Source organism: Physeter macrocephalus, chromosome 5 (genome assembly GCF_002837175.3).
Source record: "Physeter macrocephalus isolate SW-GA chromosome 5, ASM283717v5, whole genome shotgun sequence".
NCBI lineage: Eukaryota > Metazoa > Chordata > Mammalia > Artiodactyla > Physeteridae > Physeter > Physeter macrocephalus.
In genome coordinates, this window is record NC_041218.1 from 98127539 (window position 1) to 98143143 (window position 15605).

Here is a 15605-nt window from a genome sequence, read left to right on the forward strand (position 1 = left end):
GGGAGGGGCCACAACAGTGAGAGGCCCGCGTACCGCAAAAAAACAAACAAACAAACAACAACAACAACTGAGGTTAACAAAAAGCCAGGAGGCCCCCCAAAGAAAGGAAGCTCTTAGGAAGATAAGAACAATGCATTTTAGGAGAGATCCAATGTAGAGACCCACATGTAAAAGCTAAAAGGATTGAAAGTTGGATACTTTTCAAAGCGTTCCACAAGAATCCAAACTCTATCAGAATGTAAGAAGGACAGAGCCATAAAATGCCAGATCAGTTGCCCTATATTAAACCAAACTGCACAAGGCACAAAGAGAAAAATCCAGCCCTTTCACTAAGTGGGATGAAGATACAGCACAGATTTATAGGTACAAGATCAAGAAAGCTAAAGCAAGGCAGGAGATGCAGCTTTCAAGAGACATCAAAGGTAACATTCTTTAATTATACAACAAAAAGGAGGAGGGGGCCAAGGATAATGTTGCCTCTGTTAGAAAATAGGCTGGAAAGCTGTTAGCAGATGGCTATGAAATGGCAGGCATTGCTGTGTTTCTCGTGCTTTTTCTCAAGGAAGGAGGGAGGGACGGGGGAGGGAAAGAAATCATAAGCAACTAAAAACATTGCCGCTTGTGTTGGGTGTTGGGCGGGTGGCCAAATTAGAAAAGGAAAATAATTCCACGGAATATTTAAACAACTGGATTCACGATCCTGATCTATTTGTTGATGGAGGATTCCACTACCATGGATTACACGCACACTTGCACGCTAATGAGTGGGAAAGATGTTACCGAAATCATGAACCGCCTAGAGGTTACTGAAGATAAGATGAATCACTGAAACTTGCTAAAGGGGAAAACAAATATCACGCTCACCTTAACTACAGGAAAAGATACCTACCCCTTCGATTTTAGACAGGCTTCAAAACACACAGGAGAGGTGGATCTCCTGTGAGAATCCCGTGGTGTTCACAGTGAGTTGGTCCTCATCCAACGCTGGGAGCAAAGTGTCAATCTCCTCCAAAGTACCATATCCCACCTGGTCTGAGCATCCCGGCAGCTTTAAATGTGCTATCGGTAGGCAGAAGCAAATATTCTTGATGTTTATACATGTATAAATGTGTTCTAAACACTTTAAACCCTGCTTACGTTCGTTCAGAAAGGATGGGGGAGGGCAGTAAGTGTGGATCAGAGGTCGCATATAATGGGTGAATTATAAAATGGATGCAGAAGATTCAGTCTCTTCGGTTTGCCAAGGAGCCACCTCTGACCGGCAGGCTCTGGACTGACTTCATCTACGGTGTTGACTGAGGCCAAGCAAGGAACCGCTCACCCCTTCTCTGCGTTAACGAGCCCTCCCAGTCCTGCCTGGAACTCTGGAGGACACGAGAACGAAGCACTGCCCGGACTATCACCTTATCCTAAAGGAGATCAGGCCAACATACACGGACAATCCAAGGATATAGCTGCGATGCGTTTCGGGGTGAGAGTTACACGTGAACTTGGAGTGCAGGGTAGGAACATATCCTTGTGAGATGGGACTTAGAGAAGTCTTTCACAGGAAGTGCATCTTTAGTAAAGCATAAGTAGGACTCGAAGGCGAGGAGGAAAGCCAAGAATTATTCTGGGAGGAAAACAGCGTGAGCAGGGCGGCCTGAGCAGTGGACCTCAGGAGCCAGACTTGCCTGCCCTGCAGGGGGCACTATGTCGACGACAGAGGGTGAGAGGGCAGGGCCAGAGCACCAAGAGGCCAACTGGTTCTCTCTAGAACATGATCTCCCTTTGCCTTCCCTTTCTATTCCTCTCCTGGAGGAATGGCCTTCAGGCTTCTCCCTGGTCCCCTCTAGTAAGTATGTCCTAGTAAGTAATTCAATGGATACAATCAATAGCTCATTTTTCCAAAGGTCACAGTGCTTCTCTCCGCATTGGGTGCCAGTTTCAGTCATTATCTCAGAAGACCCACGCGTGGAATCACAGTCACGTCAAGTATGAGAGCAGTCAAGATTCAGCGGGGAGAGTGGGATCTGGAGCCCCCTAAAAATGATCCCTAAATTTCTACCGCTTTCTGCAGAGTTGCATTGCAATGTAGCTCCGTAAAAAAAAAAAAAAAAAAAAAATCTATGGAACTGGCTCACTGGTGCTGGTCTTAAAACATTACCTCCAGGTTGTTGAAAGAAAGCTTGGATCCTTACATTGGATTTCTAAGAGGACAAAAATTGGCAGGGAGCTATTCTTAAGCTCACGAGTTAAGTTTTGCAAAACTTCCTAGACGTGCTTGCATCTCCCCACTCCAGCTTGCCTACAATTCAAGACGACCAGCCCAGGATACAAGACACCTAGCCAAGCCCCCAGAGTATGACCCAACATCAGTCTTTCTGGGAAAACCCTCTAGTTTGCAAGGGGGGAGAAAAAAAACAATCGCAACACTCCTGATTGGCTTGTCAACTGTTCTCCAAAGACGGAAACGACAGCCTGGATGAGAACAGAACGGTGTGCTCGGGGAACTGTCACTGCCTTTGCAGTTTGGTCAACACCAAACTGTTCACTCGTGCCTCGGAGGCATCTTTGTCTTTCACAGCCTCCAGATGACGCTCCAAGAGTAAAAGAAATGTGAGCAGGTACGTCCATTAAATACGTAAAATACACCTCTTCCCTTCCCCTCACTTAGGAAAGGTATTTCTAAAGGGTGCGGAAAGTCACCCAATATAAAGACAGACAGGTAGAAGAAACATCTTCCGTGCCCCTTTTTTTTTTTTCAGCACATAAGAAGGCAAGTGGGCTCAGCACATCAGCTTTCCACAGAAGACAAATGCCAGCCAATTAAAAATTCAGTTTCTTTTCTTTAAGCTAATTCCTCAGGTTTTGCTAATTAGCAACTAATAGTTCTGTCATCCGAGCTGGGAAACATAAGGAGGAATACCAGCGGTATGTTTTCAATCAAAGCATTTACATGAAGGAATGAATCATATTTTCCAGGAGGAATTACTGCTTGGGAGCAGTTGGGGGCAAAAGGAAAGCAGTCTTCACACAACTATAAAACTGTAAAAGAGACCTGAAATTTTAGAAAAGGCGGCATCTTTCTAAACCCTCCCCGCCTTTAACAAAACCAGCAGGGGATCTGTATGACATGACTGGTGATTCCAAGAAACTCCCCACCAAGACCCCTGCAGGGACCGTTAAAAAACTGGACTCCGCACAGTGAGACAGAAGACAAATGCAACACATGTTTTCTGTAATGGGGAAGAGAATAAAAGTTAAGTGTCGGCCAGGGTACAGGAATGCTTTAACTATTATGTCACCTGCCTTGTAAGTTTATAAAAGAAGAAATGCACAGTGGTTAAGTGAAGGCAGGGGGGGTGATGGTGGTTTGAAATCTCTGGCTACAGATGAAGCAGGAGCAGAATAAAACTGCTGAGAAATCTTTGGGCCGGAGATGGGGATCCTTATCCTGACTCCAGGACAAGGAGGTCAGATTCCCCAAATCTGGCCCCTCCCGTGCTCTCCCCAATCATAAAGCGCTAGTGATCCTGCAGCAGCCAGCCTGTCAGCACCACCCCAGGTCTGAGCCATGCAGCTTGAACATCAACTTTCCTGCCTTGACATACACCCCATCCACAGCTACCCTTGGCGAGACAAACCCTCCAATCCCCCAGTGAGGATTTTATTCCAAACACATGTTGCAAATGTTTGAAGTGCCCGCTATCCTGGGGTTTTCTTTTTCTTTTTTTTAAGTGAAACCCACAAAACCGAAAATACTTTGAATCCCGCCCTAAGAGCAATTTGTGAAGATGCAACATTGCCTACCCAAGTATAACAGAGTGTTGTGCAATAAAAATTTTACAGATGTCCTTCTGAGGGGAAAAGCGATTTTCCCTTTTCCGGTCTTACAGGAAGCCTGCCCACACGTTAGAAATACAAAGTTAGTATATATAGAAGCACAAATTAGGCATCTTGGAACGTCTGCATTTTCCAACCACAGAGAAACGCAGGAATTACTGTGAGAGTTCACATGCCCAGATACACTGGATTAGAGGAGTCTTTCCCCTCCGACCGTCTGGTGGGGCTGGCAGACGACTCAGAGGAAAAGGGAATGGCCTGAAAAGATGCTCTGAACCGTCAGCTACCGAAGGTCTGCACTGAACTTATGTTCTTGACAAGGCTGCCGACTGAGACAAGGTAAAGAAACGTGGCCAAACTTTTACGTCTCATTTTAAAAAGAGGGTACTTTTCTCACACACAGTAAAAGATCCTTAGAAGATGTGTCAGTTTCAGCTTCCCATCCGCCGTTTATCTGGATAATGAAATCCACGTGAGGTGGATAAATATTATTACAAGGTACCTAAAAAAACGTTCATTATACCGGTAGAAGATTAAATAATCCAACAGGGTTCTAGACAAAATAAAGTCATATCCTACTGACCCCTTGAGGTTTAGTTTTAGGACATCTTTAAATTATTTACCATGAACACCTAACCCCATACTTTTAATTTTTCCACATGTATTAAGTTTGTACTTGTTACATAAAACACTTTCTGCTAGGAATTTAAAAGGTTAAAACTCCAACTCACGTAACAGCTTTAAAATTTCTCCACTCCTCAAACAGGAAAAAAAGACGACAGTCTGTCCACTAAGGTTCACGGAGCAAGTTTTCTGTTCAGAGGGTCACGGCACCCCTTGCTAACCGCACACCCTTTCCCTAAGGGTTACAACTCACTCCATCTGTAAATCTGTATTTATAGAACATGCTGACCTCAGGGAGGGAGGAAAGCAGGTCTGGCAGAGAAAAGCCAGTCTGCACTGAACCGAACACAACTGCAACTCTGATAAAAGTCACGTCGGTTTGGAGAGTGAACGCATCACGTACAGATGGTGGTGAGGACGTGGAGGATGATGATGATGAAGGAACGGAAGGAAGAGCAAGAAGGAGGAACAGGAGAAGGAAGATGAGGCAGAGGAGAAACAGCTACCGTAATGATCCCGACGCACTCGCCATGAGCCGGAGCTCGTACTCAATATTTTATTGGCATTGTCTCGCTTAACTGTCACATGGACGCCATGGGACTGGGGGGGGTCTTACATCACTCCCAGTCAACAGTTAGGAAGGGATCCTTAGAGGGACCTGAGAGCGCAAGCCTACTTGGCAACAGTCACACGGCCAGTAGGTGGCAAGGCTGGAACTTGAGTGCCCTGGTTGCTGAGCTATAACCCCTAGGTCTCCCCATCCATACGACGTATGTAACGACAGCATTTATTCATGTCCAATTGAGTGAGTACATTGAGACGGTGGGTCCAAATGGCACTTGCCATTTGGTGACAGACAATCTACCTTGCTTACAAATTACCATGTGATTTTAACAGTGATTTGAAAATGTGGTGGGAAAAGCTGAAGCATAACCAACCTACGTGTGCGAAGTCCCCTAAACAGGTGACAATGAACAGTTCCAAGAGCCACCAAGAGTTCTCCAATGCCCCGTGCTAGTTTGTACTCCACTGGAGGCCCGGGAGCGGGCGTTGCACACATGGGCCACCGAGAGGGGGACGAGGGCCTCAGGTGTGCAGAGATCCCGGACGTCCCTTCAACTGACGGGGAGAGAATTCAATGGGCAATCCATTAGAACAAACGCGCCAAGAGCAAGCTGCAAGTTGGACGGCACAGACAGAAAGTTAGCAGTCATCTGCCTACTTGGGGCAGCTGTCCTGACCAATTAACTACCTCACCAATTAGTGGGCATCTGGAATCGAAAACACAACACAAATATGAGATGGGGAAAGTTGGAAAGTTGTGTTCCCATCAAAGGGCAAAAACAAGGCAGGGAACGTGTGGCGAATAATCGGGACTTGATCCTTTTTCAAAAGTAAGCGTACTCTCCGGGAATATTAATATAGGTCGAGAGTGTGTACAGTCCCTCCAATTTTCTGCATGGATGAGAACTAATGCAGACCCATCCACAAAAATACAATGTAGAAAACTTAGGAATGTGCTCGGAGAAAAACCCTACCCACGCTGTTGTAAACTCTCATTCCGAAAATAAAGGAGAAATAAAATAAAATGAAAGAAACCTCTAATGAGGGAAGGAAAGGAACATACACACTACACTTCCTCCTTATTTCTGTATCTGTAAAAGTAACAGCTGCAGCCACAGGGCTGATAAGCACTTTTTAAACAGAGAAGTTGTAGCCTTTTTTATTTTTTTATTTTTATTTTTTGTCTCCCTCCTCCTCCCCCTTTTCTGTGTTTCTCTGTGTGTCTCCATCCTTCTCTCCTCCATTTCCTCCCTGTCCTCTTGCCTTTCTTCTTTTGACCCATCCCTTCCTGTCCGTACCTGTGATCTCCCGTTTCTTGTAACTGGCCCCTCGGCTGGGTACCACCCCGCCTACCTCCCATGTTCCCTCCCAGGCTGCCAAACTGCCCATGTCCATCATCATCATCGGCGTGGGCCAGGCAGAGTTCGATGGTGAGTCCCCACCCCCGCAGACGTTCCCCCCAGAGGCTTCAGGCCGTTGGGAATGTCCCCTCCCAAAAGAGTGAGAGCTCACACCAGGGTGTGTGCAACTATCTGGATGAGCAGGCAGGGTATGAGTGTGCGTTTGTTTGCACAGGAAGGGGTGTGTCAAGGTGTGTACCACACACCCACACACCCTAGCCTTTTTTAAAAGCTAACAAGAAGCCATCAAACCTTTTGCTCCGTGCCTCTGACCACTTAAAAAAAAATCTCCCTCCACTGAAGAAAATAATGTATCTTCCACCTTTACCAACAATATACTCTCGTTGCGGGGAGGCAGAAGCAGCATTTACTGAGCCTTAAGGTTGTGCGAAGCTCTTTGATCTGCACCCTGATGAGTGAACATTCCCCTCTGCTTCAAGCCAACTAAGGAAGGGATGAAATTAGCTTTTATCCTGGGCACTTTCGTGAGCCAGAAAACATGCACTAATCAGCTGTCCTCACTCATCAGTCATCTGGCTAATGACCTTTTGCCTTAAAACACTACAATTTCTGAACGACGTGGAAAAGGGGAAACACAAACCAGTCCCCCCCTCCCTGGAGCGCGATGGATTATCTGGAGTCGGAGCCGGGAAGGTTGAACAGCAGGTCTGTATCCTGGCAAGGTGATAAATCTGTAATCAAGAGCTGCAAGCCTGGGCATCTCAATATGAACTTCATTACTCCACCACCGAATTACATTTTTTTAACTAGAACCAGGCCAGAAATAAACTGAACCCTTATATATTTTCCTTTGTGTTCTGCCTTGGGAGAAAACCGTTGTATAGGTGTGTTCGGAGCCCTAATTAATTTCTTAAACTTTCTGAGTGATGGAAAAGGAGCTTTCCGAGGTCTTCTGGTCTGCTGATTCCAGAAGAAAGTAGAACACATAGAAAAATCTTCCATAGGAAGGAATTCAGCCTTGGTTGGTTAGAAGAGGTTTGTGCCTCCTCGGCAATGAAGCAAAAAAACAAACACACACAAATCACCGAAAAGGGGCATGGCTGCCGTTAAAGACATCTGCTAATGCCTCCCACGTCAATAACTGCCCCCCTCGACCAGTTTTCCTCTAGCAGCATCTACTTGGGTGGAGCAAATCTGGTTCTAGTTCCCGGGAAAGGTCCATGTGGATTAGCTACAGATGGACACCTTCCTGACGGCGGCCCTCCAACCCTCTCCCGGGGCCTGAGCTGCTTAGGGATGCAAGGAAATGGCTTTCCCTAAAAAGAAGAACGGAGAGGATGTGGGAGAAGTAAGAAGTAAAGCAGACAGTAAATTAACCGTTTGTATAAATTCCATTTGTATAAATTAATACATGCCAAATACCTCATTAAGCAAGCGCATACACACACGTGCCCACACACGCCCACACACGCAGAGCCTGCCGTGGCTCCTACAGCAAGTGCCATGGGGAGGGGACCACTTACGGTAGTGAGGCTCCATGTAGCCGTTCCTGGGGTCCATGGCAAACACAGCCCCGCGGTAGGGGACAGAGGGCTCGGCCAGGTGGGGCAGGGACCCATGGATCTCCTTCTTGATCAGCGAGGCCCTCTCGTCACTGGATGTCGAAGGTTCCTCACTGATCTTGCCAAGCCCCGGGACGCTCTGTGGCTGCATAGTGACTGCGTTTCTTCTCTCTCTGTGATAGGTCTGTCCAGGACTTTCATCCTCTGAAGAAGGAAGGGAAATGGAAACTCTGTGAGCGCTTTGAGCAGCCATCAACTAGGGCTCCCTCTCCATCCATCTCCCCCCGCAAAAGAAGCCTATTTCTCATGCTTGGCAACTTTGAAAGCTACACCACGACGGGACAGTCTCAAGCCAAAACTGCTTATGAATGAGGGTCCAAGATACAGATCGAAGGAGGAAGGGGAGCAGGAAATGAACCTATTCACTTGAGAGGTAGGGGGTCAGCAAATTCTCATCCCCGGTTTCCAGCCGAATCTGCCAGGGAGGCTCAGCGGGGACTCTCCAGTATCCCCGCGGGTCCCACGTGGAACTGGAAGTTTCACCAGCCTAAGGCTGTGGATGTCCAGTTTCCCCTGGTCTGAGGAAGCCAGGCCTCGGGGTGATCTAGGAAGCGAGGGACCTCTGTTCCTCAGAAAAGGACCCGTTAGAAAGCGATCCCAAAGTTTTTGTGATTTGGGGTTTTCTTTTAAGTCAGATTTGTGACCCACTGAGAGATTAAACAGAGCCAGACATGGGACAGAAAACCCATTGGTTCCAAGGGATAAAGAGGCCAATCATGGAAACCTACAGTGCCCCTTGCAGGACCCTTCCTGCTTCAGCCCACAGAGCAGAGCTGAGAGCTAAGACGAAAACGGGGTGAGGCTATGGGTGTGGAGGGCATCAGTTACGCTGATCTACATCCATGCTCTGCTGGGCTCCAGACATCACTGCCAACATGTAAGCAATGGCTTGCTGAAATGCCGGATCCCTAATACTTCTCCTTTTCATCTGTAAGAACTTTCCATCTGTCCACTATGATTCTCTGCCAATGTGATTGGATGACCTTTCTAGAATAGCAGATCAAAGAGCCGAGGCATAAAATCAAACTGAACTGGCGATCGGAACCCGCAACTGGTGGACCAATGCATCTGTCAGAATCATACACACACTCTAAACTGTGCCCACACAAGCCCTGTGTTTAATCCACAGACTGTGCTCTGGCAGATAAGTGCTGATGGAAACCAAGCTGTTGGGACACTGCTTAGACACCTCATTTGAAAGCTGTTTCCTGTTCCTGATCCTAAAACCAAAAACTATATTTGGCTATAAATAATAATACTGTTGCACTATTTAGATGAGCAGATTTTGAACGCATCTAATCTCAATACACAAACTTCTCTTCAAAGTATCCCAAAAAGCAGGTATGTCTGGCTGAGAGCCTCTAAAAAAACAGAAGAAGTATGCTTTAGCAGTTTCACAGCTCTTTTGACAAATTCAGAAGACTAGCTATAAATGTGAATGAAAATACAAACTAAAGTAACAACTACTGTTTTGTGATGACTAATAATTTGAACTACCTAAAGCCAGTAGAAACTCTCATTTTTCTGCCTATGTTTGGGACTTGAAGAAACAAGCAATGTATTTTTTTTTTTTTTTTTTTTTTAGCCTAGCAAATGACTTCCAAAACTGAATAGGCAATGAAGTATGTTCTGGACTTTACAGTAAGTTTGCTGACTACTGCTGGATAACCGTGAAACATTATTCTAGCGTTATTTTGTGCAGATCCTCACCCCAAAACCTTGTAATGATGGGATAAATTATGAGTTTAATCTATCAAGTAACTACTAAAAAAGAAAATGGTGCAATCCCACATTTTCACCCATTGATCTTTACAAAAGCAATTCCAACCATGCTTTTGCTAATTTAAAAACAAACTCAAACAGGATTCCCTTGACTTAATCTTCGTAGAAGAAATTAACTTTTCTTCTCTTAAAACGGCATCCCTATAACAGAGCGAGTTTCTTCGACACGATGCCTTTACGGATGAGCGTCTGAAAGCAACTTCACGAATCACTGAGTAATTGGCATGGTCTGATCACAGCCCTCCCACCTTCTCCCCACCGGTGGGAGAAGGAAGTGGTGGGGCGGGGTAAGTGGAAACGGGGGTGACTTTTTAGCTAAAAATTATTTTCTTCATGGGAGTAAACAAAACATGTGTGAATATCAAATTATAACAAGAAATCAGCAAAGTTCAAACATTTAATACTGAAAAAAAGAATGAATTCCCTTAGGGAAGTACAACGCAGGCCAGCATTTTTTTTTCACGTGGAAACTTTCATCAGACTGACTTTTACAAGAGTCAAAGCTCCCAAATTTTCACCTACCCACCCCCTGCAGAAAATTCCAGCCGACGATTATTTCATGAAGTTCATCTCGTGTACTGAGTGGATTCTGAGGGGCATTCAGAAGAAAACTTGACAGTACACATGCCCCAGAATACAAACAGCTAAGAGGCTTGAAAGCATGCGCTCTACAGTGGAAAGGAAACTTTCCAAGCAATATTCCTGCCTGCTCTAATAAATTTAGCAACCACTTCAGCAAGCCAAAAAGACGAGAGCTGTCTAATCTTGCTCAGTTGAGCTGAGTTGTTCAATAAAGTTTGAGAGTCAGCGCAGACAGGCTACGCCAGGCCAAATTATTGACAGAAACATACTGTCCACCATGGCAACAGGCAGAAGTCGGCTGCAAAAATGTAAGCAAACAGCCCAGTCCTCCAGAAGCATCTGCCAATGGACTTGAACAGCCAAACACAAGGCGACTGTTCATGCCTCTCTCCGTTCAACAGCTGCAAGCTCGGGGGTCACACTGAGACATGCAATTCACTAAAAGCTTCAGGAGAAAATTATTTTCAAAACTGTCATCGGGATCCCACTTGGGACCCCCTTGCCTTCCGTAGATCTGTGCTCCAGTGGAAGTTAGGGAATTCCTACCCCCCTAGGGAGAGCTGCCCCTGCCTCTCACTTTAGAAACTGTCCCGGATCTTCCCAGCTCTTCCAAAGGCGACCCACATGGCATGGGACACGCTTAGTGCCATAAACTCTAAAAACTCAAAAGTGGCTTCGCGGCCAACACTGCTGAGACCGTTTACAGTGAAGGTTTAAAGGAAGTAATCGTGTTGCCTGAAGCAGGACTCAGCACACACGCCTGTGCACGCTCACAAACTCTTGGACGATTTCTCCTCGCGACCCAGGAAACAAGTGCTCTTTCGCCTCGCGCTGGAAAGAACAGTTTCGGAGGATTCTTGGGATAGAAAAGTAAAACCTTACACTGCATCACTAACTAGGAACACCCCCTCTCCCGCTGACCGAATTAGCGGAGGAGGAACTCCCGGAAGGTACACGTGCTCACCTCTGAAATGAACATGGATTTTAAGCTGTCCCCTGAAATCCCGTTTTAAGAGCATCACTCCTCTCTTCCCCCAAGACACAGGAGACAACAGAGCAAAAGAGAACAAATACTTACAACTCGTCCCAGGCTCTGGCTAGCTACTTTCTGCAAACTTCTCTTGGTGGGCTTTCTCTAGCGGTGCAGACCCTCGAGGAACATTCTCGGTGTCTCCCTGCCCCCCTGCGCCTTGGCCCTCTCCCTCTCCCAGGCAGTGCTTGCTCCCATTAGAGGAATTAAAAGTGGTTGGAGCCATGCTAAATTTAACAAGCTCATTAGTATTCTTTCTGAGTGCTTCGAGTGAACTCTCTCTATTCAAGCTGCTCTCTCCAGCAGAAGGGTCAGGCTGGCTAATCATTAAATCAAACTAATGTCACCCTATCACAATCAGCCCGAGAGAAGGAGGGTTTATTATTTCAGTTTATGCTAAATAAACGGTTTTACAAACGGTCCCCAAGCAAGGTCAACAGCAGCTTCAATTACAAGACAAACTTAACAAGAGTTGCAATAAACCAAGGATCCCGTATTGACTTAAGAGCAGGCTCGATGCCACATATGGCCACTAGCAGGGTTGTACAGGAATGCATGCTGGAAAATAAAGGAAGAGGGGGAGCTTCTTTCTATGCCAGAATTTGCCACTGCACAGCGACTGCTCATTCACCTCTCTCCAACCAGCTAGCCGCTCAGCTCAATTCACTCCACACAAAGGCTGGAGCCCAGACCTCAATGGACCGAGGGAAACACGTTCAGAACTAGGCTCTCTATTGTGACTGAATTTCTTAACATCTTTTCAAAAAGCGGAGAATGCCTTGAGGCTAAAGGAAGAAACAGGCTAATGGTGAATTGGGAATTCAGAGCAAATTTCAGAGCCCTTTCCTCCTAGCTTTTGAGGTTGAAAGCAAGCTCTTTCCTTTCAAGTTTCAAAGTCCTTTTTCCTCCTGCAGTGTCACAGAAGGATTTGAAAAGAAGGTAATTGTGCTCGCAGTCTCCCTGATCAGAGCTTACGTCCTATTTCTGGTATTTCGGAATACTTCTTGCAATAATAGTGCATATAGCTCAATCCCTTAACCGGCCTGCACTCTGCAATTGCTCATTAAATGAACAATTGCGGGTATAAAATGCCTTTTATGTTCAAGGTCTGGATATAAGATAAGCATTCTAGGACTCTAAATTTGGTTTACTAAGGAAACTCTCCATCATTAAATTACAAAACTGAAGTCAGAATATCAGGTTTTCCAAGAAAAGTGGCACTCAGATTTCAGTGAGCCTAAAAGACAGGGCGGCTGGGGAGAGGGACAGAAGCCACAAAATGTTAAGGGCGGCGGGGTGGGGGGGAAGACTGCATACTCGAAAAAGATTTCGAGGCGAATGGGATTCGAACAAGAAAATAATATTTCCGTGTTTAATAAGGTCTGCGTTTGTGAAACCTCATCATTTCCAAACTGAACGATATAATCAAGTGGTCTTCAAATGGATTAAAACACAGGGCTCAGTCAACACGTAGAGGGCTATTCCTGACCCCTCACCAGCAGACGTCGCCCCCTGCCTTAAGAAAATAAATAATCCTTTTCCACTACAGAGCGCTTTATCATTTATATCATCTCACTTGATCCTCACCAGAACCCAATGTTGCAGCAGGACAAGGTGTTGGGTCCAGTTTCCTAATCAGAAACAGGCAGCCACATCCCTAATGAATCAGTGATGTAAGAGGAATACCAGCCACGCCTGACTGAGTCCTGTTAACGGGACAAGAGGTCTGCTCCCAGGCAGGCTTGGGGAATGATACCCGGAACTTGTAAGCACTCCCAGCCTCCACCCCCATAACCATCATAAAAGGGAGGAAAAAGTAATTACATTTTGATGCACAGACATTTTCAAACCTCTGATACTCTCCTAGTAAGTTTTTATCAACAGAAGTCTACTCCTGGGAAGCACCCAGAGGGTCCCAGTGACAAATCCATAGTGAGACATCCAACCTCAGGGTCTTAGCACCATGAGGCATCTTATCCCCACAGGCATGAAGACACACACGTGGCCTATACAGGCTGCGCGCGCGCACACGCGCGCGCACACACACACACACACACACACACACACACACACCCTTTCACACGCTGAGGCTCAACCAATGGCATCTGTGTGTTACTGCAGTTTTTAATGTGCTCCCACAAGCCTGGGGCCCCATCCTCCTCTTCGGAGCAAGAAACAGAGCATCATTTTCTGCTCTCCTCCCAGGAAACTGCCTGGCTGTGTTTGGAAAGAGCATTATTTCATGTTTTCCTATTATACATTGGTTGCATCTTGTCGGCTTTTATTTCTGTGGCTATTTACATTCTGATTTTCTCTGAATATAAACCAATGGAACCCAAGGCCTCGCCTCCCTGTTTCAGAATTCTCTCTAAGACTTTGACCAAAGAGAGATCAGAAATGAAAGAGAAGAGGCTAAGTACATTCGTAAGCATTGTAGAATTACGCCAGGAAGTTGGGGGCTGGGGAGAAGTTCCTGTAGTTTTTATAAGCAGAATCTTGCCTCTTTCCATCCTGATTGCAGTGATGCCTAAGCCAGAGGCCACTCCCTAGAACGTCTTAGAGCTTGGCTTCCAAGGGGAGGAGTAAACAATGCCTTCTCTGAGAACATTTCCAATGCCCTTGGGGTCAGACATCGCCCTTATGCGGCTACACATACATCTCCCATTGACAATGAGTGATGATAGAGGGAGTGGCCCAGATGGATGGGGGAGAGCTCTCCGCTTTGTCTGCAACCTTTCAACCGACTGCAAGGCCTGCAACGCGAGCGGGCTGCCGGGGGATTTGAAGCTTTGGAGAAATTCAAGTGGCGACCCTCCCTCAAAGATCATGGGCTCAAGGATTAACGGGTAGCTCTCTCTTCCCACTTTCATCAACCAGGAGATCCCAAGGGGGAAGGAGAGAAAGTACAAAACGCCCTCAGTCAGAGTAGTACGAATGCCATAATTGTTTTAACATTTCTAGAGTTCTTTTTGCCAAAGAACAAAACATAGTCCAGACTGACCCATATCCCACCAGCCCTTCACCAGAAACTATTTGCTCCCAAGTGTAGGCTAGAACTGAACCCAAGGCAATTTCTGGCCTCACTCCCTACTACTCAGCTTACAGAGCTCCACCCGGCTTCAAAAGGGGCTCCTGGGATAGAAAGAGTGGAGAGAAAGCAAGATGAGACTTTAGATAAACTGAAGGGCAAACCTGACATGGCTGTTCCAGGGCAGCAGAGAGCAAGCAGCCTCTTGCCTTTTTAAAAAGATCATACAATGAGGGCTCCTTGCCATCTGGAAAATCAGGAGCCAATCACACCATCAGCTTCACATCTGAGGCGTCACCAGGCATGCCCTGTGGCCTATAGGGTTTCCATTCTCTTTCCTTGTGCCTCTCTCTGAACCCTCACCAATCAGAGGTCCACACCCCTGCCCACCTCTGGGAGGATGCTTCTCGGCGTCAATGACGTGAACAGCAAAGAGTCGCTGTGACTTGGTCCAGTATCACCCAGCACAAACCCAACCTTACTAACCAGCTTTCAAACTTCCAGACAGAAAGCACTAGCCAAGCCCCACCTGTACCTGGGAAGAGAAAAAAAAAGACCAAAACAGGCCCCTGAGGGTCCCGGCAGGCTCTCCTATAAAACAGAGATCTTGCTTGTTTTCCTTGAGCTCGCGAAGACCCTTCCTTGCATTAAGAATTCTAAAATGTCATGAAGCTTCTTCTATTAGCCTGCTATTAGTTGCTAGCCGCTGCTTACACAGAGCGAGTTAATTAGTGACATCAAAGGCAGTACAATAAATTCTCAGGAGGGTCCCAATTTTTTTCCTTCTGCTAATAGCGCATTTATGCCTATCTGCGAGTAACAGTTTCAGGAACATTTAAGTATCAGAGATTTCTCTGAGAACTTAGTTTGAGTGTTGCATAAGAAAAGAATGAAGAGTCCCTCTTCCTTGCTTTGCACCTACAGACCTGAGCAGTTAACTTTCCATAATGACACCTGCAACCCACAGTCGTAACAGAAATAGTGAAATGTCTGTTCACAGGGCTAGAGGGTCCAGGCTGCTGCTGCCAGCTGCATCCTCCAGTGGGACCAAGCCTATCGATCGCCCTGGAGATCCACCCCAGCTCCTGTCCAGCAGGAGGACGCAGAGCCTGCTCTTCCTTTATTTTGTTTTTATTTTTTATTTTTGGCCGCACCAGGCGGCTTGCGGGATCTTAGTTCCCCAACCA

At 46.3% G+C, this 15605-nt stretch overlaps 1 protein-coding gene across 3 annotated transcripts in view; it reads right to left on the bottom strand.

The window, feature by feature from the left end:
* GLI3 (GLI family zinc finger 3) overlaps window positions 1–15605 on the bottom strand; it is a 305949-nt gene that overhangs the window by 201219 nt on the left and 89125 nt on the right. For all 3 annotated transcript variants that reach the window (XM_055085097.1, XM_028490212.2, XM_028490211.2), the window contains one exon: window positions 7898–8140. In XM_055085097.1, the coding sequence (XP_054941072.1) occupies window positions 7898–8140 (243 nt within the window). The remainder of the gene's footprint in view (window positions 1–7897; window positions 8141–15605) is intronic.